Genomic DNA, 27,994 nt, shown 5'->3' with positions numbered 1-27,994 from the left:
GATTGTCAACATGCTTATTTCTTTTATTTTCCAAAACCTCCAGATGAGCTAAAACGTATTTTTAAAACATTCACTCTCATAAGCTCATCATATTTCACGCCCCTCTCCTTGTTATGCTTCTTTGGGTGGAGTCAGAGATAACTGCTTCTAGTCTGGTTGCTTCTTTCATGTCCCCCACAGACAGACAGACAGACAGACAGACAGACAGACAGACAGACAGACAGACAGACAGACAGACAGACAGACAGGAATCTAGGCAGGTGAAGGCAATGCCAGTGTAGTAACACTCAATGTAATATACTGTATGGCTGAAGCCACTTCTCCAGAGAGTCCATGTGGGATTTATTAAATCAGCAATCCTATAGTCCTCTCCCTCTGCCCTTCGTGACTCATTATGCGGCTGTTTTGTTTGATAATCATCTCAAGATCCCAAAAAGCATTTCCTCAAGACTAAGACACCTTTCTTGTTCTGATTTTCAGTCCATCCCGGGATTTCCAGAGGTGTTGTCAAGCCCTTGGGGGCAAAGTGCTCTCTGCCTCCACAATCCCAAGGAGAGCTCAGAGGCAGCTAGGTTTCTTTGGCATGTGTGTGTCACTGACGCAAGGAGAGGGAGTGGTGGTATCTGCAGCTTGTGTAGGTGTTGTGCATGGTGTGCCATTCAGACCGGACGTGTGTGTCTGGTTATGGGTGTGTGCTTTGCGCTTGTTTTAAGGAATTTGTTCCCCAGGTTTTATCCCAGGTGGTTTCCATATCCTTACCTATTGGCAGGGCTGCCCCACCCACTCAAAGTCAAATGCTGTCCTCCCCTGAATTGATTATCCAGATGGCGCATCAATGAGCTTATTTTGCATAATATTATAGCAAGCTAGAGGGAGCGGCAGGAAGCTGTGTAGACCTCAGAAGCCCCACCCCAGTCCACTCAAAGTTCCATGCAGCCCCACCTACCAGCCCACCCGGCTTCTGAGATTTCACCAGCATCACTCACATGTCTTTTCAGGGCAATCTGTATGGACTGAAAGTTTTGCATCCATGTGGACTGAAAGTTGTATGATTATTAAAAATAAAGCAGTCTCTAAGGAAGCTGAATTTTGCAGCACTCTGGGCTGGCAACATGGTGCAGTCTCAGAAGTGCAGAATAAACATAGCCCTAATATTGGTGTATGGGTGCATGATTCCCCCTCCCCTTCCCCCTAACCCATCGAGTTAGCCCTGTATGGGCTCCACATAGTTGGCGGGGTAGAGCCCCACACGTCCGCTGTCGGTCACCCCCTTGCACCAGCCCTGTTCGTCCTCATCTTCCAGCTTGGTAAGCAGCTCTCCTGAAACAGGAAAGAAAGAGACAATTACGGATACTGGAAAGGGGGAGGAGCCACAATAATGGGCAGAGTCGATAAGTGAGGTCCAAGGCTGAGCTGTCAGCAGCAACCACCATGGGTGGCAGGCAATGTTTTGGGACATGGTGCTATGGCTTCTGGTCGGTCATGGCTTGTTAATGGCCAAGGGTGGCTGGCTGATGTTTTCTCAATGGGTAAGAAATATCCAGAGATCTCTCTTGAGTGAAGTGGATGCTCCCACTCCGGGGAGGCCCTGAAGCAAGGTGTATGTGCATGCTTATGCATGTGTGTTTCTGAAGGAGCAAAACAGGCAGCTTTGGGACAGAGAGGGCTCTTCCAGGTGACCTATTTAGTAAGCATTCATTCTGATTTGTCTGCACAAAGACTACACAGTTAGACTGCTTCCTGTCTTCACTGAACATTTTGTCTCATATTTGTTTACAAGGCAGCTATATGACAATTAACATTCATCCTGATTTGCTTGAGGGGTATTTACATGTCATCTCATGACTCATTTGTTTATTACACATTTTTCAGTATGTTTCCCCATCACTTTCCTAACAGGAAGCGGAAAGTGGATTCGTTCCTTCAGGGAGAAAATGCTTTAAATGCACAAGTCTAACATTCTGGCATGTACTTGAATCCCTCCCGCATAAATAGTGATGGTCTGGAGGCACCCAAGGCTGAGAGCTTGTCCCAGGCTACCTGGAAGCACCTAGGAGTGCAAGGGTGCCCCTTTCCCTCTCTCTCTCGAAATCTGATGCAGGGTAAGAGATCTGCTTTAGTGGCAGGAATGTGTATGCTTCTTGCCTTCACTTATGCTCAAATTGTATACCTGCAAACAAAGCAAATATTACAAAAGCACTATCAATCTCCAGGTGAGTGAGTAGAGGGAGACACCCAGACTCCGCAAGATTGGCCCTTGGGTCCAGACCGCCATCAAAAGTCAGGACAGGATTATACCCATTTCCTCTTTGTATTAAGCCATAGCTCAAAGGCTGAGCTGCTCCTTTCCAAGTCCTAGGTTCAGTCCCCAGCATCTCGTAGGACTGGGAAAGACTCCCTTTGTGAAACTCTGGAAAAGCAGCTTCCAGCCATTGTAGACAGTATTGAGCTAGATGGAACAACGGTCTGACTCAATATAAGGCAGCTCCCTATGTTCCTGTAAGGCTGCCTTTGTAGGATAAAATGAGGCAGAGAAATTGGGAGAAGATGACACTCACCTGCCTTGAAGCTCAGCTCATCTGCCTCTTGGCCGGTATAGTCGTACACAGCACGAACCCGCTGTCCCAAAACTGGGGCGGTTGCTGGCTTTGCACTGTGGGAAGGGGTGAGAGTGTGAGTGGAACTATAGGCAAGCCCCTATTTTGCTTATGATCTACTGCTCCATTTATCGTATATCCTTGAGGGGGGAGAGGGCAGGACATGGGGCTCTTTGGCATCTTCTCTGTGGTGGCCCCTAGGTTGTGGAATGGCCTTACCTCTGAGGTGTGTCTTATGCCATCACTGCATGCTTTTCAGTGATTGGACAAGGAGACACATCTCTTTCCCCATACCTAAGGCTGAGTTGATGTCTGCCCTCCTCCTGCGTTGCCGCTGCACTGATGTTTTGTTATAGTGACTTTGGCTGTTTTTGTGTTTCGCTGTTTTTAATTTTCCCATTGTGTTTATTTAAATTGTGGTGTTTTTGAAGGACTGGCTCTAAGTACAATCAACTGGTCAATCTTGACATTTTGTTTGATCTTCCTGGAGACATCCCTTGAATCTGTGCAGCAACAGAAATCACCCTAGATTTGTAACTTCAAAAAATCCCAGGAGAGAGAAAAATGCACAGTTTGGTGATCCTGTGCCTTAGAACTGTTAACTAGGTTTTTTGGGGGGAGGGGGATACCGATTAAAGGGTGATTGTTCTGATGACATTTGTGCAGCAGGAGTTCTGGATGTCTGAGGTTTGCTAGAAATGTAACTTTGCAAGTGATTGAAACTGTTCAGATTCTGTGGGTGTATATTATGGGGAAGGCAAGAAAGAATGTTTGATGACTGGCGGTGAATGTCTTAAGTAAATAGTGTATATCTCTTTCTCTAATGCAATTCTTATATCATTAGTCAGAACTCTAATCTGTTTGCTTAACCAGTGATACTCATCACCTTTGGAATTTGCCAAGACAAATTCCTAAGGTAAACAGTTTGGATTGAGAAAGCATCTTTATCTGCATAGGGCTTGGAGTGTTGGACCAGGATCAGGACTGAACCACCACCATTGACACAAGCAATGAAGGATTCTAACTGTTATAAGCAGTGACTTCTTTTCTTTTTTTCAGGGGGTACTCAAGGGTACCCAGTACTGGCACCTCTTTTGTTGTTGTTAAAAAGTGTGGGACTTACAGTAACAACTTCATGGTGAACACCGGCACCTATTTTTCTTGGGGAAGAAAGCACTGGCTATAAGGACTGAAGACTGTATTCCTGGATCTGATCTAAGGGGAAGAATTGCTTCTGTGGAGGGACCACGCTTTATCATGAGCAAGAGACACTCAGAAACACCACTGGCATCAGCAAGGAGATGCTGTTCTTAACTGCATTATAAGAACTGTAACGATAAGAACTTATGCTTGAGTTTGCTTTCTTTCCTCTCTCATATTCCATTTTAAGAAAAAAAGAGAAGAGTGCCACTGGATCAGGCCAAGGGCCTATCTAGTCCAGCATCCTGTTTTCACAGAGGCCAAGAAGATAGCAGTAGGAAACCCACAAGTAGGAGCTGAGCACAAGGACACTCTCCTCTTCTGCGGTTTCCAGAAACATTACTGTCTCTGTGGAGGTAGAGCCCAGAGGCAGCCTTATTCTTAATGAATTTGTCTACCTAATCCGCTTTTAAAGCCATCCAAGTTGGTGGCTGCCCCTGCCCTCTGTGGGAGTGAGTTCTATAGTTTGATGGTGTGCTGTGTGAAGAAGCACTTTCTTTTATTTGCTTATTTATTTGAATCTTCCAACATTCAGCTCCATTGGATGTCTATGAGTTCTTGTGTTACGAGAGAGGAAGATTAACTTTCTCCACGCCATACATAATTTTATAAACGTCTATCATGTCATTTCTTAATGACCATCTCTCTAAACTAAAAAAAGTCCCAAATGCTGTAACCTTTCCTCCTGGAGGAGGAGGAGGAGGAGGAGGAGGAGTTTGGATTTGATATCCCGCTTTATCACTAACTGAAGGAGTCTCAAAGCAGCTAACATTCTCCTTTCCCTTCCTCCCACACAACAAACACTCTGTGAGGTGAGTGGGGCTGAGAGACTTCAGAGAAGTGTGACTAGCCCAAGGTCACCCAGCAGCTGCATGTGGAGGAGCGGAGACGCGAACCCGGTTCCCCAGATTACAAGTCTACCGCTCTTAACCTCTACACTACACTTCTGAACCTTTTTCCAACTCTACAATATCATTTTCCATGTGTTTGATGTCTGATTAGATTGTAAGCCTGAGGGCAGGGACTGTTTTGACACTGATTTATTTTATTTTATTTTATTTTGCCATTCTGGGAGACATCTCAGGCTAACCTACCTCACAGGGCTGTTGTAAGAATAAAATGTGGAGAGGAATATTGGTGTATGGTACCTTGAGCTGTGGGAATAAATTTAGCAATGGATAGATACTGGTAAATAATGAGAAAGCAGATGAATTCTCAAGGAAGTGTGATGCTAACATTGCGTCGAAATTGAAGTCTGAGTGGGTTCTGAGAAGGAAAACAGTTTTGAAGATAGATTCTTCTTTCTCTTACCAGTCCCTGTATCTTAGCAGCATCACTGGCATGGTTAAATGAAGAGATTTGAGTTCTGATTTGCGACATCATTACAGGGAGCTATTCGCTTGACATTCACTTCAGCATCGTCACCAACCCTTCTTCCCCGCCGTCTCCATAACACCCACCCACACAATTGTCAACAGTTACACGATCCCTTGCGGAGTTGCATTTCTAGTGTATCTTAAACATACAAAACCCTGCCTACAGAAAGTCATCAGAACAATTTCCCGCAAATCAGTAAACAGTTCCCAAAAGGCAATAAACAGCCAGAAACAGATAAGCTTCCCTCTCATAGGATGCATTTGCCTGCCTGGCTCATTCTCCTGGGGTTTCCTGAAGCTCCGGATCGGGGGTGATTCCTCTTGCTGCTTCAAGGCATATCTCCAGGGAAGATTAAAGAAACCTTCCAGTCATCTTGTATCTCTATGGCAAGCTATGGGCTTTCCTGCCTTTCACTAGGCTGAGATTGCTGTCCTGGTATTTGGGGAAATACCATACCCTCCAAGTGTCCCGTTTTTCCAGGGACAGTCCCCAAGAATTACCAAACCCATCCTGGCTTCTGATTTGATCCCGGAATGTCCCTATTTCCCCTGCCAGTGCTGCCACCACCAAGCTTGGGAAGGAGGATGATCCGTGACGGTGGCAGCAAGGGAACATCCTGTTGCTTCTCCATGGTTTCTGCTGCTGCTGGCCTCTTCTTTTGGGCAGCTCATAGCAGCTGGTGGAGAGCAGGCAAGAAAGAGGGGCTGCCGCCACCAAGCCCCAGCCCTGTGTGACGCGATGGCTCTGAGGGGCAGGCAGAGGGCCGGGCCGCCCAGGGCAGGAAGAAAGTAGTAGAGCAGAGCTCAAGGAGTCTTGAGAATTATTATTATTATTATTATTATTTTTAAAAAAACACTTTATGCATTTCTCCACCTGTGCATTTGTATCTGAATGCAAATATTGCAAATTGCTATAAGCCCCACGAAACTACAAAGGAAGCAAAATATGGGTGAGTGATGTGGCCCTGGAACTTCTCACTGTTTGGAAAAGTGGGGCAAGTGAAATAGTAGAAATGTTTAATAGCAACTAGAGAAGGACAGATCAGCCTATTTCTTCTCAAAATTTGGAGAACTGAAGACACTTGATAATTGTGATCTGATCCACATATAAGTTTGGGAGAGAGAAATTAAGTTGGTGCACTTTAAAATGTTAATAATAATAATAATAATAATAATAATAATAACAACAATAATGGTGATGATAATTTATTTATATGCTGCCCATCTGACTGGGTTGCCCCAGCCACTCTGGGCGGCTTCCAACAAATTATAAAGCCACAGTAAAACATCAAACAGTATAATAGTAATAATAATAATTTATCCTCCATCCCTAAAATCAATGCTACAATTTGATAATACATTATCAGTGCCAAGCATCACTTCTCCCTCTAGTGATGGTCCAGGGTATGGCAAGCTAATATAATGGTTGCTGGTAGCTTCTATACAGTATATATACAGTACACAATGCTTTAAAAAGTGCACTTTTGAGTCTCTCTCAGGACCAAACAGCACGTGACACAAGAGATCACGATCAAATTCTCTCCTGAATGTTTTCATTTTTACTTCCAGAAGCTCCAATTTTTATTGGGATGGTGGTGCTGGGCAGGAGTTTCACCCAGTGTTGTTTTCCTAAATCACCCCCTTAAAGCCACTAGTCCCTAAGGAGCAAAAAAAGCCATGCCTGTCTTTTTCTCCAGAAGGGGTAACAACAGTTTGGGGTGTGTGGCTCTATTTAGATCAGAGTAATGGAATAAAAGGAAAGCGCTAAACGTCTTGGGGAAACCCACAAGCAGGTCCTGAGCACAACAGCACTTGGGCTAGGGTTGCCAGACTCATAGAGGACAGGACTTCTGTGCCTTTAATTGCCCTGCTCTCTTTTGAGTTGAGTCTGGGAACCTTAAAGAGAAACCAGCAGACCCTTTGTTTAATTTCCAAGCAAAGGATCTGCTGGTTTCTCTTTAAGGTTTCCAGACTCAAAAGAGAGCAGGGCAATTAAAGGCACAGAAGTCCTGTCCTCTATCGAGTCTGGCAACCCTAACTTGGGCACCTTAGCGACTGGTATTCAGAGGCAGAATGTAGCCAGCCATCATGGCTAGTAGCCCTTGACAGCCTCATCTTCCATGAATTGGTCTTGAAAATCCCTTTTAAAGCCAGCCGGGTTGGTGGCCATCCCTGCATTTTGTGGAAATGAACTCCATTGCTTTAACTATGCATTGTGTGCAGAAGGAGTGCTTCCTCTTGTTTGCCCTGAATCTCCAACGCTCAGCTTCATTGCTGGTGTTAGAACTGTGAGGAAGAATTTTTTCCCCCTCTGTCTACTTTCTCCACACCTTGAATCGTGTTTCCCTCGCTTACTCTCTTTTTGTCTGAACTAAAGAGCCCCAGATGCTGTAAGCTTTCCTCACGGAAGGCATGTAATCATTTTGGCAGCCCTGTTCTGCTTTGGTCTCCTGGTCATTTGTGCCAACAGGAGAGTGATATTAACATGGAACAGCACATGGAAGAGAGCTGTTTTTTTAAAAACAAAACAAAAACAAATGCCTTCCATCTGACCTCAGTTTACATTCTCATATCAGATCAATTTAAGCTTCGTGCATCCAAAAATAAAAAAAATAAAAATGCCTTCTGCATGGACAAATTATGAGATGCTCCAAAGGACCAGTCATCCAAGCGTGTTTCAGGGCCAGGCAGACAAGTGTGCCCTGCAGCCAAAGGAATCCTGGTCTTCCAAGAAACCCTTTGTCAACAGCCACTAACTTTGAGGCAGTGTGCACACTCCTGTTTACTCTGCATCCAGCGGTTTGGAAAGTGGCGTACACATGATGACATTAGCCACAACCCATATTTGTCCTGCCATTTCTGATGAAATGCTGTGCTTTGAGGTCTTTCCCTCCAAACCAACTTTGATCGGAATTGAGAAAAAGAACAGCCTAGCTGCATTTTAAGCTGGTAACGTACATATATATACAACCAAAGAAAGACTAAGTCTGTACTAGGACTCATTCAGTCCCAGGACTTGTTTCCAGTGCCCATCACAGTGTTACACCACTGTGTATAATATCCCTCGTTATGGATTAACTAGTGGTTTTCAGCCCGTTCAATAACGGGCGCTAGAATCCTGGGGTTCGGAGAAGCGCTTGCGCAGCGCTTCTCCGAACCCTGGGACCTGTCCTTGCTGTCGGCGGCAGGGGGACAGGAACGGAGGAGGAGAAAGCGCTGCTTTTTCTTTCTCCGTTCCTCTCCCGCAGCCGCCGACAGGAAGCAGATATCCCAGGGTTCGGAGAAGCGCTTGCGCAGCGCTTCTCCGAACCCTGGGACCCGTCCTTGCTGTCGGCGGCAGGGGGACAGGAACGGAGGAGGAGAAAGCGCTGCTTTCTCCTTCTCCGTTCCTCTCCCGCAGCCGCCGACAGGAAGCAGACATCCCAGGGTTCGGAGAAGCGCTTGCGCAGCGCTTCTCCGAACCCTGGGACCCGTCCTTGCTGTCGGCAGCAGGGGGACAGGAACGGAGGAGGAGAAAGCGCTGCTTTCTCCTTCTCCGTTCCTCTCCCGCAGCCGCCGACAGGAAGCAGACATCCCAGGGTTCGGAGAAGCGCTTGCGCAGCGCTTCTCCGAACCCTGGGACCCGTCCTTGCTGTCGGCGGCAGGGGGACAGGAACGGAGGAGGAGAAAGCGCTGCTTTCTCCTTCTCCGTTCCTCTCCCGCAGCCGCCGACAGGAAGCAGACATCCCAGGGTTCGGAGAAGCGCTTGCGCAGCGCTTCTCCGAACCCTGGGACCCGTCCTTGCTGTCGGCGGCAGGGGGACAGGAACGGAGGAGGAGAAAGCGCTGCTTTCTCCTTCTCCGTTCCTCTCCCGCAGCCGCCGACAGGAAGCAGACATCCCAGGGTTCGGAGAAGCGCTTGCGCAGCGCTTCTCCGAACCCTGGGACCCGTCCTTGCTGTCGGCGGCAGTGGGACAGGAACGGAGGAGGAGAAAGCGGCGCTTTCTCCTCCTTCCTTCCTCTCCCCCAGCCGCCGACAGGAAGGACGCGCGCACTCTCCCCCCCCCCCCCGCCTCCTCCAACCGCGGCTCCTCACGGCCAGGGAGGGTTGTGAGGAGGCCTTCGCCGGCCTCCACCCCGGCGGGAGCGGCGGTTGGAGGAGGCAGAGTGGGGGGAGAGTGCGCGCGCGCAGTCTCTGCTGTCCAATCCCTGTATCCCTGGGGCACATGCGCAGTGACCCAGGGACACACGGGACATCTGGACGCAGGGACAACATGGACATTATTATATAGGATATCCCTCCCTATGACTCACCAAGTCATGGATGGAGACCAGGCAGCCCCTCAGATTTTGCTGGACTAGAGATCCCACCATCCCTGACTGTAGGCTGTGCTAGCTGGGGTTGATGGGAGTTGGAGCCAAACAGCATTAAGGTGGAGCTGCTGTGTCTGGTTGTTTCTAGAGGGGCTATCCCTACAATCCATAAAGCCATGCTTTAGCAAAGTTGTATTAAGCCGGGGTACTAAAGCACACATACAAAATGCCCCCCAAATTCACTGCCTGTGCATAGGGTGAATTGCATGGATGGACACACACCATATACTTAAAGCACATTTTGAGCACATTCCCACCACTGCAAAGAATCCTGGGAACTACTGTTTACCCCTCACAGAGCTCCAATTCCTACCACCCTTGATGAACTGTAGTTCCCAGGATGCTTTGCAGCAGGTGAATGTGCTTTGAATGTACTCAGCCTGTTTCCAGCTACTTCCTCCCATACTTCTTGTGATTGGGAGCAGGGATGACTCACCTGCTCTGGGAGGGGGTTATGCTGATCTGGGAGGGTGTGGCTTTCTCTGGTTCTTTGGCTTTCTGGACTTTCACCTGTGGCTGCTCCTGGGCAGGGCTCCACCCCTGAATGGCAGGAGATGAGGGGAGGGTAGAGAAAAGTGTTAGAAAGCTTTGTTTGCTGAGAGCTGAACTCAAGTGGTAAAGACCATTAGCTAAGATGTACAAAAACCTGCAGAAAGATGGGGGGACGACATTATGCTCAGGAGGTCATGATGTGTGTTATAAAAAAAGCTCGTCGTTAACCTTGAAACAGAGGTGAATCATAGAGCTCATATTTTCTTTTTAAAGCTAGATTCTGAGGTGAGGACTTACAATCTGAGCCTTAAATTTAAGTCCTGTTTTTAATTCTTCCTCAGTTTCCCACTTCCCCCCTAATCCCAGTGTGGACACTGCTTTATAGTACAGACCTTGTAGTCGTAAGAGGTAAGAATGGGATGTTAAATGTAAACAATCACATAGCCCACCTTCCCCTCCCAGTTCAAGGAGTTTTGTTAATCTGTCAAAAGAGGGACAAAACCTGAAGCGAAATACAGGTTGGTGGTTGTTGCTAATAAGTCTGAGATGCCTCCCTGGCCACTGGCTGAATTGTTGTAATGTCATGTTGAATGTTCAAAGACATTCTAACTGCTCACAAGTAAACTGTCAGCCCAAGGGGCCTGAGGACAAAAAAGAGCTTTTTGTTCTGTGCGGAAAGGAGCACCCAGAGAACTGAAGAAGGCTAAATTTAGAATCAGGCAAGAAGCAGAACAAGTTTTTCTAGAGACTGTTATGGGCTTGAATTTGCATCAGATATAATCTGGGGCAGTTTCTCCCTGTGCCTAAATGCTGCCTAGAGATGGAAATGCCTCTGAGAATATGCAGAGCGCCCTTATCTCACCATTAAGGAAGGGAGAGGTCCCCACCTCGAACTGTGGCCAGTTCATTGGCATCCCCGGTCCATGTCGATTACGCCACCATTTCAGGTCGTCCTGGTCATTTATGTCCTCAATGGCTTGGTGCAAATCAGTATAAACAGTTTGGATGCTAAAGGAAAGGAGGGGAATCAACAGGAAGGGGTGTCAGGTGGCATACAACTCTCCCCCCCAAAAAAAACAACAATATCCCATCTGCAAAGCTTTCTTCACTCTGCCTTCCCACGTAGCATGATGTGTGACAGTGGGAGAAGTCTTCTGATTTGGGGAACACAAAGCACCATAAGATCTAGTCTGAAATGCAAGATTTCCTTGGAAATGAGCACTCTGAATTGGAAATATACATCTGGATACACTCAAGCACACACAAGAAGCGCTGAGGCTCCCTCTAATGGTCAAAGGTGCCTCTCAATCTCTGCCCCCTCCCCAACCAGGAAATGCTCCTTCTGGTGATATTAGGAGGATGAACATTTTAAAAGCTCTGCTGCATCAGGCCAAGGGTCCACTAAGCCCAGAATCTTGTTTCAATGGATGCCATCAGAAATGACTCTCAGGTGACCGTTCTGTGTGCTGCTTTGAAAAGTGTCACTTAGGCCTCAGTTAACCCTCCCCCAGGTGTGCCAACTCTAGGGGGCTAAAGGCACCTCGCCCCCCTTAATATTTGTTTTAAGGGGACCAGAGGGCCCTTCGTGAAATGGACACCACGCATCGCAGGTCCAGTAGTTGGCTCCTGCCGAGTGCTCAGCTTCCATTGTCACATATATGCTGCACGCCGGGGCCCCTCAATCTTGGGGGCAACCTGGCACCTCTGCCCTCTCCCATACCTGGGGTCAGCAGTGACATCGAGGCGCCGATGTAGGGCGAGGAAGGCCCCCTTGAGGAAGGCGATGCGTCTCTGCTCCTGCGCCTGCCCCTGCTCAAAAACGGACTCCATTTCCTCCATGTAGCGTGGGCTGCAGCGATCAAGCTCTTGCAGGGCCTTCTCATAGCGCTCACGCACCTGTTGTAAGGGGTCAAGGGTCAAAAAGAGGCATGTGCCCAACAGTCCTCCCCCCTCTCTCTCTGGGATATGAGCTGCCTCCCCCCGGCCCCCGCTTCCAAGAAGCATGGAGGCAGAAAATACATGTTAAAGGCCTGTCTTTCAAAGACAAATGCCCATCTAGTGCAACATCTGCTTCTCACAGAAGCCAGTATGGGATGCCCCACAAGCTGGGCACAACACCCTCCTCACTTGGGCATGCCAGCAACTGGGACTCAGAGTCCCACACGGCCTCCGATAGTGAAAGTAGAGCATAGCTTTTGTGGTTAGTAGTATACAGACATAGATAATCACCATGCTCAAGGAAAACAGTGAAGCAAAAAGTTGGTGGACTTTCATCAGAGCTAATGGAGGGGCCTGGCAGCCCCATACCTCCCTCTGATATAGCTAGTGGACTGGCTCTTTGCATCCCTTCCCAAATAATCCCTCTGTGGCTGATGGCAGTCCCATGCTAGGTGACACATTTTTCAAAGGCACTACTCATGTCAATAAAAAAAGAAAAACACAACACAAAGCATCACACTGGCACACTGGCTTCTATGTGCTTTTCTTTTTTCTTTTTGAAAAATGCACGTACACAGTAGTATCATAAGGAAATAAGGTTGCCAACTTCTTCTTTTTTACCAGCTTCTGTGTGTCTTACAGCAGCTTGTTCTGCAGATAGTAGAACGTGATCATGATCATCTCCATACACTGAAAAACTTTCACCTAATGCTTTATGCAGAGTTATGGTTTCTTCTATCAAAGGCACAAGAACAGGGTAGGCTGGTTATTATTTTTTCTGGTCAAATGGCAATCCTATGAGATAATAAGATCGCTAGACCCAGGGAGCCAGGAGCTGCTAGGACTAACAGGTGAATACAACACCGGGGGGTTGGGCAACGTAGCAACCATGGGTGCCAGTGTGCCAGCCAGCACCTCTTATGGCACCCACAAACAGGTCTCAGTAAATAGCCCCTCAAAAATTCACAATGCATGACAGAATGTTTGCTCTTCCTGCTCAGTTCCTGTTTGCACTGACCAATCCTACGATGAACACATAAAGATGCCCCCATTTCATTAGATGTCAGGACTGGACACTCACCTTCCTTTCTGTTCTGAACAGAGGAGAGGGGCAAAGAGAAGGCATGCCTGTAACATTTTGTGGTCCCGTCTCTCTTTCTGTTCTTTTAGATATGGCGGCCATTTTGTGCTATGCCACGACAGCCATTTTGTGACTGACACCCACAAACACTCCAAATGTACCCACTGGCTTAGAAAGACTGATGACTCTGCTTATAACCAAGCCCTAGGCAACGTATCAGCAAGTGTGTCTAGCGTGCCTGGCAGTTCCAGTGGCCCATATTTATTAGCCTTTGGACCCATAAAGAAAGAAAGTGGGGAAGAATCCCACCTTGTTGGCCTCTTGGCTGCAACGCTGGTGTTCCTCCCGCAAGGCCCGCTGTCGTTCTGGGGGCACCTCAGAGCCCGGTGCAGCCTTGACTGCATTCTCCCGTAGGGCTGCATTGTGTTCTTTGCGACAGGCCTTGTGGTATAAAGACTTGGTCTTCTCGACCTAGATGGGCCGGTCAAGGGTAGGCAGGAGAGAGGGAAGGAAAATAATAGTGAATGGACTGTCAAAGTGTGTCGAGATACAACAGCATTCCCCAAGCTGGTGTTCTCTCCAGATGTTGTTGGACTACAAGTCTCATCAGTCCTAACCAGCATGGCCTACATATAGTCAGGCATGATGGGAGTTGTAGTCCAACAACTTGTGGAAGGCACTGGGTTGGGGAAGGCCAGGGCACCCCATTCCTTCCCTAGAAAGCCCAAGTGCCTTGGTTCCCAATCCCCCTATACCCTAGGTTCTCAAAATATGGGCTGGGCACCCCAGGTAGGGGATAGCACCCAAATATGCCCCAAACTCTCCATGTAAGCAGGTGGTGCTAACCTCTCATCCTCTATATTTGGTACTCCTGGGCCAGCCTTAACCCTTTTGGGCCTCTTCTCCTTTCTGGGGAACCCAGAAGCCTCAGCTCCTTTCCCTGAAATCCTTCACCCCATTAGGATCCTCTTTTTCTGTGTCACAGAGCGAGCCAGCTAGTAAATCACGCAGTTAAAGTTAGAGTGAACTCTTTATTATCAAAACACTCTCTTCACAGACTTGGCTGAGTGTCAAGCGTAATGAGCAAAGCAGCTCATTCCCTGTAGGTCTTACTCCATGAAATCAGTTGCTGAGACAAAAGCTGTCTATGTCTCCTCCTCCCCAGTGCAAAGTAATCAGAGACTGCATCTGTGTGCGGCCAATTTCTCTTTTACCCTCTTCATGCCTCTTCTGGTTCTAGGAGACCAGTGGGGAAGGGTCACAGTAGGAGGGGAAGACACCCTAGCTTCTTCAGCAGCCTTTGGTCACCCCCCTCCTACTCGCCAACTTCAGCTTCCGCCTATGATTCTGGACTTCTCTCTGCCACAGACTCCCCCAGCTCACTAAGTCCTGTTGCCTCTTCAGCTTCCAAAACCTCTTCTTACCCCTCAGACCACTCATCATTGTCCCACCACCACTCCCCGGGCTCTGAGCCTTCTCTTAGTGGTTCCCCAACGGGTTCCTTCCACCATTCCTCTGCGCCCAACCAGTCCATGACATCTGGGGGGGCCAAGTCTCTCCTACCTTCTTGAGCTTCTTGGTCCAGGGTTTCTGTGCCCGCTGGAAGCCACTTTCCAGCTCACAGGCCTCCTTGAAGCCCCCAAAAAGCTTGCGGTGATAGGAGTCGTGTTGCCAGCCCCGGATGCGCCCGGCATCCTCAGAGACCAGAGCCCTTTGCATGTCCATGTGCAAGTGGCTCAGTCGCTCTGAAGCCTCCAGGAAGGCTTGCCAGGCCCGGAGCAAGGAGCCATACACTGGACCTGAAGGGAGGGACAGGTGATGCACAGATTTCATAGTTTGCCCCTGAGGATAGCCAGCCCACAAAAGCAACAGATCCCCATCAATCTTGAGCATCTAAAATCATGCAACTGTCTTGTTTCTTTTGGGAGTGCAAGAAGAACCACAGAATTGTAGAATTGGAAGTGATTCGGAGGGTCATCTGGTATAGGAATCTCTAGTGCAGTGCAGGAACCTCAACTAGAAATTTGGTATGGTTTGCATTAATTCTTGTTTCCCAAAACAATACACAAAGAAAAAACACAGCTGTCCTTTGAAAGTTGCACTGCTTTGAATTTTTCAGCACAGTTCTCCTCTTAAATAATGTGTACAGTGGTACCTCTCCTTACGAATTTAATGCGTTCTGAACACACATTTGTAAGTCGAAAAAATTTGTAAGTCAAATCCCATAGGAATGCATTGGGAGAAAAAATTTGTAAGTAGAAGCAACCCTATCTAAAAATTCGTAAGTAGAAAAAATCCTATCTAAACCGCGTCCAATATGGCGGACGGAGCTCCATTCGTAAGTAGAAACATTCGTAAGTAGAGTTATTCGTAAGTAGAGGTACCACTGTAATGCCTAACAACTCACTTGCATCCACAAGGGGGCGCCACTTGCGAGTCCACTCCTCCATCTGCAAGGCATAGCTGCGCTCAATCTTTGCCCGATCCTGGAAACAGGACACAATCAGGTTGCAGACACGATAGCCCTCATCCAAGCGCTTTACTGTGCTGTGATAGTGATTGGGCTGCAGGAGAGCAGAAGGGGAGAGAGACTGATAAGGGAGGAAGCAATCACAGGATGAATGGGGTACTGTATGGTACATCCTCAAACTTACACACTTATCAGAGTCACAAAGACTTCGGCACCTAAGGACTTGGGGAAGGGCCATGATTCAGTGTCAAGAGCATCCGCTTTCCATGCCAAAAATCTCATGTTCAATCCCAGCAGCATGTAGGACTGGGAAAAGCTCTTGCTTGAACTCCTAAAGAACTACTGCCAGTCAATGTATCACTGTAGACAATACTGAATTGTTGTTGTTGTTGTTTATTAAATTTGTATACCGCCCTATACCCATAGATCTCAGGGCAGTTCACAATATAAGATAAGATAAGATAAGATATCTTTATTGTCATTGTCCCCTTGCGGGACAAATATAAAATATAAAAAATAAAAAACACAAAATACATACTAACATAAAAACAAAGACAACCCAATAATCCCCAGATGGACCAATGGCTTGGACTGTACAAGGCAGCTTCTTACTTTCCTAATTTAGCTGTTGTTGTTGTTTAGTCGTTTAGTCGTGTCCGACTCTTCGTGACCCCATGGACCATAGCACGCCAGGCACTCCTGTCTTGCACTGCCTCCCGCAGTTTGGTCAAACTCATGTTCGTAGCTTCGAGAACACTGTCCAACCATCTTGTCCTCTGTCGTCCCCTTCTCCTAGTGCCCTCAATCTTTCCCAACATCAGGGTCTTTTCCAAGGATTCTTCTCTTCTCATGAGGTGGCCAAAGTATTGGAGCCTCAGCTTCACGATCCGTCCTTCCAGGGAGCACTCAGGGCTGATTTCCTTAAGAATGGATAGGTTTGATCTTCTTGCAGTCCATGGGACTCTCAAGAGTCTCCTCCAGCACTAATTTAGCTAACCACACCTTATCTCTTGTCCTTAAAAAAAAGTGAGCCTTAATTCTGCTCTAGACCACTAGACTAGGAATAGAGACAGTGGCCCACCCAGTCCAAGGTAGAGCTGGTTTCAGGTAACAGAAAATCCTTGGGCCAGGCAAGTATATATAAATGAAACCAATGAATGAACACCCATACAATCTAGACTCTGCTGACTTAGTCCAAATGAACCTCTTTAAGAAATCTGCCTCCATCATGCCCATGAGATCTCCTTCCTCTGCCTCTCCCAACTATGTGACCCTGCCCCCCATTTTCATCCACTCACCATCCAGAAGCTGCTAGTTGTAGGCTCATCTGCAGCCACCTCGCTGTATATCACAGACATGGTGTCACCTGTAGAGGAAACAGGTGTTGTAGGTCAAGGTGCACAGTCAAAAGCATCAAATAAATAACATCATATGGATGAAACCCACTTCCTGCCTTCTGTCTCTTTGTCACATTTGAGTGTGACTAAGAATATCAAGCAGGGTGGGATATGCTCAGTTCTCAGTATCCGTCAGGGAATTTTATGGAACAGCCTGCAGCTAAGACATAGGCTGTGTACATACGGTACACATCATACATTTAAAGCGCATTCCCCCAAGAGCCCTGGGAATGGAAGCTGGTTAAGGGTGCTGAGAACTGTAGCACTGTGAAGGGTAAACTACAGTTCCCAGGATCCTTGGGGTCGGTGTGCTTTAAATGTATGGTGCGTATGCAACCATAGCTGGGGGAGATCCTTAGGCCATGGATCCCACTGACTGAAATATGATCCTTTTCACTGGCGATTCTGAGGATTGAGGCACTGAGGCAGCTGGGAAATATTAGACTCTGGACTTAATGTCCTGCTTTAGACAGCCATCTGCATTACTTCAATTGCAAAGCACTCAATTAATACTACCATCCCATGCTTTATAACTGCTTATGTATTACTGATACACTGGGGCAAGAAGCAGTTTGCCCACCTTGGTTGTTTTTTACTCTGTGCATGTGCAGTTTCACATTTTAAATCGCAGCAGCATCATAACTACAGGAATAAAATGGAGTTTGCACCTGCTGCCCTGAGGCTAGGCACATTAACTTGGGAATTTCTGAACTGCACCCTGTTTCCTTCACTTCATTCAGGTATAAAGCAAGGGGGAAGCACTGCCAATAAGGAAAACTATTGTGAATGGAACATAATCCTCTCCCTGAGGTGGACAGCTACCAGGGCCGTCTTAAGGGGATCCAGCGCCGTGGTACAAAATCCCTCCGGCACCCCCAGCTTGCTAGCCGCCGTTCCAACGGTGCCTAGCAAGCCTGCTGTTGCGAGGGGGCGTGGCGGGAACAGCGCACCGAAAGGAGCCCTTTCGGGCGCTGCTCCCGCCGCTGCTCCCCCTCGCCTGGGTGGGCTTGCTAGGCGCCATTGGAACGGCGGCTAGCAAGCCTGCTGTTGCGAGGGGGCGTGGCAGGAACAGCGCATGGCGGAGGATACAGTCAACTGCCCCCTGCAAATGAGATGGAGGAGGGGCAGCGGCAGAGCTAGGCTGCTTCAGCAGCAGCGCCTCACTTGCCGCCTCGAACATGAGCAGCGCGCAGGGCTGCTTGGCACCCCAGCCCAGCGCCCCTGATGGGGAGGCGCTGTGGTGCACCGCGCCACTAAGCCAAATGGAAAGGACGGCCCTGACAGCTACATCCATTTTTGCCAAGGGCAGGTGTGGTTAACCTGTGACCCCACAATGTTTTTGGACTCCCAACTTCCATCAACTCCAGCCAACATGGACAATGATCAGGGATGATGGGAGTTGTAGTCCCAGAAACATCTGCTGGGGCCACAGGTTCCCCACTCTTTACCTCGGGCAATGATACACCTCAGGACTTGTAGCCAGGGTGTGGCCAGTGGGGTGCAGTACCTCACTTGAAGAGGGTTCCGTGAATCATTTTTATGGGTCTGGGCAATTTTTATTCCAAGAGAAGTCAGTTTTTATTCACCCTATTGCTTCAAGCTGTGCAGTATTAGTATCTGTAATAGAAGAGCATAGCATAAGCGCTACGTGCAGCAGGTCCCAGGTTCAATCTCCAGGTAAAAAGAACAGGTGGCAGGAAAAGGGCACTAGCTGTGATCCTGGGCAGCCAGTGGCCTGACTCAGCATAAGGCAGCTTCATGTGATGTGTTAAAAAAATCAATTAAATCAGCAACAGACGGTGCCACCACCTCCACCCTGCCAGTGGTAATAGTCCAAATTCCACCCACATGACCTGCCCACCTATGATTCCCTGTCCTGACTCAAGATGTGTTATTCCAGAAGATCACAACCATCCTTTCCAAGCTTTTGTCATTGGGGGTGGAGATTCCCTTTAGCTATTATGACTGTGCTCATGGCAGGAGATATGGCAACCCTTAAGGAAATTACTATTAAGGAAAGCACAGCATTCATTGTAAAGGGTTTGGGACGTAAACATTGCCCCCCCTTTTTTTTACAGCTTAGCTGATGCTAAGAATTTGACGATGTTAAGAAGCAGGCAGACTCTACAGCTTGGCATGGGGATTGTAGAAGTTCACGATGCTCAGGAAGGAATTACTGATTGATTTTCCATTCATGTCTTTGAAACCCCTCCAAGAAATGTGGCAGCCCCACCTAGCGGGGAAAGGTGGCTAGAGCCTTGCCTTAAATAAGCACGGCTGATTTGGTTTCTTCCAAAACCGAACTACTTCTAATCCAAGCAATGAAAATCACATACATGGCCACAACTAAAAAAAAACCAGCTCCTCAGTCTTCTGTAACCCCTTTTCACCATCATCCCTCTGCAAGAATTTGCCCATTAAATATACAGGTATTAGCATCCTATCCCGGTATTTGTGTATAGGCATAGCAGAGCACCTCCAGTTTCTGCCTTTCTGAGCAGTGTTGAGTTGCTGAATTAGCATGCATCAAATAGGAAATTAACAATGCAGTGAACTGACAGCTTAAGTCATGGCCAGCACACTACCCTCTTCCCACTTTGTTGCTCACAGGGCAGATGAGCCTACAGCAAAGCACAGGACTGCCAGCTGACCTCCATTTTTAGGTTGTGTGCACACAATATGTTACTCAAGAATCACAATATTTTATTCTAGAATCAGTGGGAAACAAGTACCTGTTTTTTTCTACACAGTAAATGCACAGTCAATATCTATTGTGGGTTTTTTTTTGTTTTGGTCCTGAAAAGTAGCACTTATTGAGGAACCGGCCTCATTCTGAAAACAAACGCTCACTGCAGCTTGATTCTGCATTGCCCTGCAAGTGTGTCCATATGAAAACAGATGCAAGTGGTCCTGGCAATGAGACCCAATGATGTTGTGGGTGGAATTATACAGAGATTGCATCTACCACATCCTTCGTCATTCGCCTGGGGCATGTGTAGGGAGGAAAAGGCATGGGTAACCTAATCAAGAAAAGGAATGTCAAATGTGGGTCAAGCAAGCAGACTCACCCTTGTAGACAACAAGTTCTAGAATCAATCTAGACCAAAAACAGCATGTTGAGGATGAGCATGCATGATTCAAGATGGTTTTAAAAAAGAAGACGACATTTTCTTGCTTCAGATGGGTTACTGTGTATGCAGCCTTAATAGGCAAATCTGCACTTATACAGTACATACAGAAATATACACATATAGCATGTTCAAATCTGATGCAAATTAGTGTACTTTGCCTGTGCCCAGGGTCTTTTAAGTGACATCTATTGTGGGTGGGGGGGAGAGGAAACCGACCTTCTTGACTTATTGGTAGAGGGGAGGAAGCTGTTTGCACAGAAAGCTCCCTTGGGCTCTCTTGAGCTGTTTGAACACGGTGGCAGTTTGCACAGGCGCCTGACTCAAATTTGCATCAAATTTGCACATGCTAATGTAGAAGGGCAGATTCACTGGTGGGTGGCCAACAGCCTTGTGCTTTGTTGCATGCACAGCAACAAAGTGGGAAGGGGCAGCAGATCTACGGGTTGAGTGTGAGGGGAACTCAGCACAAAAAGCCCCTAACTGCACCCTTTTGGACAATTTAAAGGGAAAACCAAGGATCCTCATTTTCCCTCTGTAAAATGAGAGGCAAAATGCTAGCTGAGGAATAGCAGCTAACCTTGCTGCTACAATTCCCATTTCCCTATTGTTCCCAAAGGACACTGTTGGGTTTTGTGTGTGTGGCTTTGCTTGGCTGCCTGTTGTGTGTCCCTCCCTCTACACACACACACACACACACACACACACACACACACACACACACACACACAAAACAAATAGCCTGCCAAGGGATTTTGGAATGCATCCCTTGAAGAAGAAGGGGGGTGGGGAGAGGACTGATTCGCTGACGGCACTTTTGTCTTTAACTGGAATGGAAAAGCAATTTCAAAGGAGGGGAGTGTAGGATGGAGAGGCTGCAGATGGTTTTGGGGGGGACGGGCGGACAGACATGTGTTTGCAGTTAGCTGGGCCCGCAGGCAGGAGAATAAATGGCAGATTGCAGAGGAAGGCAGCCCGGGCACCACATTGTTTGAGGCATAGATTTGTAAAGGAGAGGCCTCAGAGGAGCAAATCCATGAGGTGCTAGGTTTAGAGAACTGCACCCTCCCCCCAAAAGTTTGAAAGTGATCTTCCCTGCCCTCCAATCACAAACATTGGCTTTTAATATTGAGGGTTATCACAAATACTAATCAGGGGTGCAAGACCTGGCAAAACTTAGGAGCTGCTGAGATTTTTCTAGGAGACAGATGGGAGTACTGAAACCTGTTCTCTGACCCAAGGAGCCATCTCATTTTTTTAGGTGTGTCACACAATACCAGAGGGCAGATCTGGAGCAATGTTCTGCTAAATTCTTTGTGCCCTCCACTGTCGGCTTTAGCTGCTTTGAAGAAGAAGAAAATGAGTTCTTTGCTGAAACAGCCCATCTCTAAAACAAACATGGGAACTTAAGCCCATGGCAAGCATCGCCCTGCCTAGAAACCAAGCAGGTACCTGTCACATGGGACATCAGCTGACCTCTGTGTGGGGCTCTGAGGAGCTGGACAGGGAACTTGCTGGACTTCTGGCCCTCCACTCTTGGCTCACTCGGGTTCCTTGGCCACGATGGAGCAGGCCTCTCAGGGTGCACAAGTGGGATAGGTGTATGAGGCCATCAGTTGCCAGCAAAGGAGGCCCAGTGATGAGGGAAGGATGAGAAGTCCAACTCAGATGGTCCCCAGCGGGGTTGGGAGAACAGTAGCAGGGTGGGTTGGCGGGTGGTGTGTTCACATGAGTTGTTGGGAGAAGGGGTGGGCCAAAAGAGCTGGTAGGCCCATTCAAGAACCAAGTGATAGGTCTGTGGTATGCTACGTTTCCGAGCACAATTCAAAGTGTTGGTGCTGACCTTTAAAGCCCTAAACGGCCTCAGTCCAGTATACCTGAAGGAGCGTCTCCTCCCCCATCGTTCCGCCCGGACACTGAGATCCAGCGCCGAGGGCCTTCTGGCGGTTCCCTCGCTACGAGAAGCCAAGTTACAGGGAACCAGGCAGAGGGCCTTCTCGGTAGTGGCGCCCACCCTGTGGAATGCCCTCCCACCAGAGGTCAAAGAAAATAACAATTACCAGACCTTTAGAAGGCATCTTAAGGCAGCCCTGTTTACGGAAGCTTTTAATGTTTGATGGATTTCTGTATTTTAATATTTTGTTGGAAGCCGCCCAGAGTGGCTGGGGGAACCCGGCCAGATGGGCGGGGTATAAATAATAATAATAATATATTATTATTATTATTATTATTATTATTATTATTATTATTATTAACTTGTTCAGTTGTACCTTGGGTTCAACTGGGGACCCAGTGCTTGTAAAGTGTGAGTTGCTCCACCCAGCTAAAGCTCCTCTTGCAGCGCTCCTAGTATCTATGATCCTGAGGTTGGCACTGCAGAGAGGCTTTTGCCTCAAGATGTGTCTGATTCCTGTGCGGCTGTAGCTGAGTGGTTTAAAGAATTGCTCTGTGGTAGCTGCAGCATTGGTTTCAGCCAGAAGGCTCTTTTGCCCCCAATGTGACTTTAAAAAAAGAGGTATGCAAAGTTGAGAGAGGCTGTCATAGGCTGCCCCCTTCCCCCTCAGTCCAAGTGCAGCTAAACCTCTTGTCTCCTGCTTCCCAGTCCCCTGCAAGGGCTTAAGAGCCCTGCTGGATTGGACCACAGGCAGATCTCACTCCCACAAGCAGGCCAGGAGCGCAGCAGCACTCCCCTGTTGTTGTTCTCCAGCAACTGGCATTCATTCAGAGACACACTGTATATTCATTCAGAGGCACATGCTCTGCCTCCACAGTCATAGGCAGTAATGCTTCTGAATCCCAGTTTCTGGAAACCACAGGAGGAGGGGAGAGGGCTCTTGTGGTCGGGTCCTGTTTGATGTTTTCCCACAGGCATCTGGGTAGCCACTGTGAGAACAGGATGCTGGACTAGATGGGACAGTGGCCTGATCCCACAGGCTCTAATGTTCTTATGGCCATTATGTCTAGTAGCCATTAATAGTCTTATCCTCCATGAGCTTCTCTAATTGCTTTAAAGCCAAAGGTGGTCTTTGCCAAATCTTGTAATAACAAATCCCTCAGTCCAGCTTTGCACTGTGTGTGAAGAAATCCTTCGTTTTGTCTCTCCTGAATCTCCCACCATTCAGTCATTGGATGATCCTGTGTTATAGTATTGCAAAAGAAAAACTTATACTGTACTTAATTTTATAACTCCATAATGTCTACCATGCTCCTCTTTACTTGCCTATTTTGTAAACTAAGGAAGAGCAAACATTGTCACCCCTCCTCACAGGGGAGTTTTGCTGGCCTCTTTGTGATGCTCTTCGAATTGCTCAATAGCCTTTTCAATGGGCAGCAATCAGAACTGTATGCAGTGGGCACTTCTGGACTGCTGCAATTTTCAAGTGGGATTTCAATCACATACTGGCAAATTCAGATTGCGTCATTATAGTTGACTGGTGGGAAGCCTTGTGCATCAAACATGCTTCCCTGGCCCCACACAAAGGGTGGGATGACGCTTTCTTTGACACAATGTTGTCTAGCCTCTCTGCAAACAAATGTGAGTGAATTCTCAACAAACAGGTTGTTGTGGAAGCACCCAGTATTTAAAGTGTGGCTGTTCTATAGACTTGTATAGAGACTTGTATATAGGCAGTTTTCAATCCCTTTTTCATTATTCCCCAGCATGGAAGCTGCCTTTTTCACAGCTGCCTACTGCACCTTGGTACAAGCTGTTTCCATATTATCTGTTTACTGGCCATTCATCCTAACTTTGGCTATTTATTGAACATTTATTCTGATTGGTTTGGAGGGAGCTGGTGTCAAGCAACTGTTGTCCCCCCCCCCCCCAATTCTCAATAAATTTTCTCATCACTTTCCATATTGATATTGCGGTCCCCCAACTAAGTTGTTGTTGTTGTTACACAACCTGAATTTGTCAGTATGGTACTAACTCCTATAAAAAAACCAGTAACAATCTGGAAGCACCCAACATTTTTCATTGAATCATTCTCTATGACCCTAAGAAACTTGTCCTGATCCATGACTTCCAACTCTGATCCCAGCAGTGTATATGTGGATTCCCAGCCCAGTGCACATCACTTTACACTTACTTACACTGAACTGCACATGCCACTGAATTTCCCATTCATCCATTTTAGAGAAATCCTTTGTTTTTACCACCCTAAATGATTGAGTGTTGTCAGCAGGTGCAGTCTTCCTCCATTCCATGCCAAGAAAGTCTGTATCTGTTGAACTGCTACCATGCCGCAATGCAGCTGTTCAAGGTGCAGGAATCCTGCCATGGGTGGAATTGCCATGTACTTGTAAGTACTGTACTAGACACTACTGGATATTCTCCATTTTAAGCACAACAGCTCTGAAGAATCCTTTATCTTCAGAGTTTTGTCTTGCTGAACCTATTCCTACCTCAGGCCCCCTTATTGAGCTGGTGGGAGGGCAAGTGAGGGGGGGGAATACACTTCCTCTGTCCTCCCTTCCCCATGGCCTCTGATACATTAAACTTTTCTTCCCCTCCCAGCACTGGGATCCAGCTCTGCGATTTCATTTCATCTTGGCTCCAGCTGGTTTTTCCACATGCCGAAAAGAAAGCCCAGGAAAAATATAGAGGAGGATAGGAGGAAGCCCCAGCTGGAGTTGGCGGGAGCAGGCCTGAGGAGGACGGCCTGGGGTATGTTGTAAGGAAACAGGCCCTCCTCCGCTGGCTTCACTGGCTTGTGTTTCCATCCAAGAAAGAGAAGAATGGGAAAGAAAGACGAAAAATGGGCAAAATTGCCAGATTGTGGCTGTCTCATTCCTTCCCCACAGGAGGGTTGGGGTGGGCGGGCAGTCTGCAGGGGCCGCCATATCAGTACAGGCCAGGTTTCCTAAATCAGTGTCCGCCCACCCATTTTTCCTCAGATTGTTCCGAACGCCTCAATGATCAAATTGGGGGGTAGCTGGCATCCCAACAGGGACGACCGAATGGTCCATGATGCTTTTCATGTGCCTGATCCAGTCCAGCTCACGGCTAACTCGTTCCATTGGTTTTGGTGGGCCTGAGTCACATAACTAATGTTCAGTTGTTCCCCTTGCAAACACCCCATGCCTCCCTCCAAATTTAACAGCTTTCCAAATAGCTGCTTTCCAGGCACCTGCAGTGCTACATCTCAAAAGTTATCCACAGCCACTGTCCCTGCCCCCCCCCAAAAAAAACCAAGCACCCAGCTCCTCCAATGTTACAATCTCTGTGTTGTGAACCACCCCGTGATCTTTGGATAAAGGGCAGTATACAGATTTAATAAATAGTAAATAAATAAATAAGCCCCCACTAAGCCAAACTGCTGCGGGAGGCAGTGCAAGACAGGAGTGCCTGGCGTGCTATGGTCCATGGGGTCACGAAGAGTCGGACACGACTAAACGACTAAACAACAACAAAAGCCAAACTGCATAGAGCTATTAAACAGCGACCAACACTCCACAGATTTGAGTTTCTCCAAACCACCACAAACATTTTATAGCTGTCTTCTTGAAAACTACACATTTTGTGCAAATAAGTCCCAGACACCTTATTATCTCTCGTTCCGCCTTCACTCTTGGCCCCACCAGGACCTCCCTCTACAAATGGATCCAACACATTATCTAGGCCTCGTTTATATCCCCAAATGTCAACTTTCGCAAAAGGACCAAGGTGTATGTGTGTGTTAATGAAATCCATAAGCCCCTCCCTGCTCCCAGTATTATAGCTCATAGTATCAGAAGCACCAGACCCCACCTGCACAATATCCGCCACAAGCATCTATGCTGTGCTATCTCTCGGCCTAGGTGTTGTGAGGATGAAATGGGGAGGGGAGAGAACCGTGTGCCTGAGCTCCCTAGAAGAAAGGGCTGGAGAGAAAAACGTTCAATAAATACAATGAAATAAATGCTGTAATCCTACAGCTGCCCATTGAGTCTGCAGCTGCAGATACTCAGTCTTTATATCCTCTTCAAACAAGGTCTACTGTTCCCCCCCCCCCCAAAAAACCACCCCAATTGGTTCTCTCCTTCAAAACAGGCCTGCTTTTGACAGACTGGGAACAATTCCTAGGGAGCTGGTTGCATATGTATCTTAGGGATGTATATGAAGCCTCATGGGACCCTCACCTATGGCATTCCCACAACGCCTCCACTTCTCCGCTTGGAATAATCTCTAGAACACCCGTTGCCTTTCCTTGCAGTTCTGCTCACCCTATGGCACCCGCCAACTTAATTTTTACGTCCCCTCCCCTCTTTATTTTTCCTCCTCGAACACCCACAGAGCAATCCTGCTTCCTATTGGGAATAAAGGGAACTTACCCTGGGGAGGGGCCCCCATCTCTCTCTCCCTGTCCACTCTCTCTGTCCCAAAGCAACAGATGGTGTCCAGGCAGCTCGGCAGCGAATGGGATGGTGGAGGGGAGAGGAGAGTAAATTGGGGAGTGTGCCAGGGGAGGACTTAGCTGTGCCACTCTCCCCTCTGTTGCTGTCTCTCTCACATTCCCTTGCTTACTAGTTCTCCATCCGTGCCTGCCGCACTCACTAATTCATAGCACCTCCCTCTAGCTAACACTCTCCATCTCAGCCACCTCATCTTACTGTTTATTCATCCATCTCCAAACACTCTTATTCCCTACTAATATCTAGCCTAATCTCCATTCTTCTTCCTTCCTTTTGATCTATCCATCCACCCATGGACCCAAAGACATATTTTATTACTTCATTATCACCCCCGTGCCTTAGTTCTGTGTGCGCTTACTCAGAAGTAAGTGCAGCCAAGTTCAATGGGACTGTACCACCAAATAAGTACAAACAAAATACCCTTGTGGTGCCTTACAGACTAACCAATTTAATTGCGGCTTATGCCGCAATAATAAATCTGTCAGTCTTCAAAGTGCCACGAGGCTCTTTTTTGCTTCAACTGCAGCAGTGCTCACACAGCTACCGCTCTGGGATTTGTCTCAAAAAAGTATGCATGATCCAGCAGAGATACATGTCCACGATTGCTCCAGATTCACTAGCGTGTGCCATGTTCTCCCACCTCCATGTGAAAATATGATTTAAATCATAAACAATTGTATAATGCCTATTAACTCTTCATCCAAACAGTGCTTTAATCCTGCATAAGGTTTGCCATTCCTTTCTTTCAAACACTCAGGGGATCTTCCTAAGTATCAGTTACAGCTGCTGTACTTTTCAAAACCAAATTTATTCTTTTTCTCATAGTATATTATGGCTGCAAGGACAAATGCTTGTGCTCATGGTAGATTTGATGTCCAAACAAGCCCTTCTTTACCTCATTAATCCTAACAAAAAAAATGCCATGAGGCAAATTTGTGACTATTCCTATTTTTCCCCAATGACAAAAAACGGACACTGAGAACTAGTGCCTTGTTGACAGGGAAGGATTTGAACCCAGTGCACTATCTAGCAGCCTGCATCGGTTTTCTCCACATAGCACACATATCAGTTTACGCTCATTCACTCCTTCCAGATTCCCCTCAGCCTTTCTCCCACTTTCTTCTCTCCATCAAGTTAATTCCCCGTTTGCCCATTTCGCACTCAGTTCTTTCTTTCTCTTGCATCCATCCCAACTCAGTGGCTGCTCCCTTGCCATTCGCACGCACCAGTTTGATTAACTCACCCTTTCCCCCTTTCTCCTTCTCTCCTGCTTTTTCTTTCATGCCGCCGCCTCCAGTCCGCAAGAACCCAAATCTGGAAAGGGGGTCGTTGCTGGTGGAAGATGGATTTAGGCCTGGAAAAATTCCTGGCTGGGGAATGTCAAGCTTCAGAGGGGAAGAGGGGGAGAACTTCTGAGGCACATGTTCGGGTTAACCCTTTGCTGCTAAAGCCATCGCTTCTAACTCAAACTATCTCGCAGTCCAGCAGCGTTGGGGGCACTGCTGTAGGTAAGCTCATAGAGCAGTCATCCCCGCACAGTAGTGTCCCAGGCAGGCATAAAGTTGTTTCC

At 47.5% G+C, this 27,994-nt stretch overlaps 1 protein-coding gene across 2 annotated transcripts; it reads right to left on the bottom strand.

Moving 5' to 3' along the window:
* LOC118094189 (protein kinase C and casein kinase substrate in neurons protein 3) lies at positions 1-27,987 on the bottom strand. 2 transcript variants are annotated; one of them, XM_035134273.2, is made up of 10 exons: positions 27,668-27,987; positions 16,805-16,872; positions 15,444-15,600; positions 14,600-14,835; positions 13,346-13,507; positions 11,738-11,913; positions 10,905-11,025; positions 9,962-10,065; positions 2,559-2,653; positions 1-1,320 (listed from the first exon to the last, which is right to left on the bottom strand). In XM_035134273.2, the coding sequence occupies exons 1-10, from the start codon at positions 27,705-27,707 to the stop codon at positions 1,205-1,207; spliced, it is 1,275 nt and encodes a 424-aa protein (XP_034990164.2). In that variant the 5' UTR covers positions 27,708-27,987; the 3' UTR covers positions 1-1,204. The 2 variants fall into 2 exon arrangements, with proteins under 2 accessions (XP_034990164.2, XP_034990165.2); XM_035134274.2 differs by lacking the exon at positions 27,668-27,987 and adding an exon at positions 26,344-26,457.
* Positions 27,988-27,994: the final 7 nt, after the last annotated feature.

The sequence above is a fragment of the Zootoca vivipara genome, chromosome 13 (assembly GCF_963506605.1).
Source record: "Zootoca vivipara chromosome 13, rZooViv1.1, whole genome shotgun sequence".
Taxonomy (NCBI): domain Eukaryota; kingdom Metazoa; phylum Chordata; class Lepidosauria; order Squamata; family Lacertidae; genus Zootoca; species Zootoca vivipara.
The sequence above is the reverse complement of the archived record's forward strand: the minus strand, read 5'-3'. Positions and strand labels throughout refer to the sequence as shown.

What these genes read in the sequence shown, in the direction of transcription:
- LOC118094189 (XM_035134273.2), bottom strand. Translation starts at nt 27,707, where the DNA reads ATGAAAGAAAAAGCAGGAGAGAAGGAGAAAGGGGGAAAGG. An exon ending in GAAGGAGAAAGGGGGAAAGG is followed by an intron (nt 16,873 to 27,667) that starts GTGAGTTAATCA and finishes TTTCCTCTACAG; the next exon opens with GTGACACCATGTCTGTGATA. An exon ending in GATGTCACTGCTGACCCCAG is followed by an intron (nt 11,026 to 11,737) that starts GTATGGGAGAGG and finishes CCTTTCCTTTAG; the next exon opens with CATCCAAACTGTTTATACTG.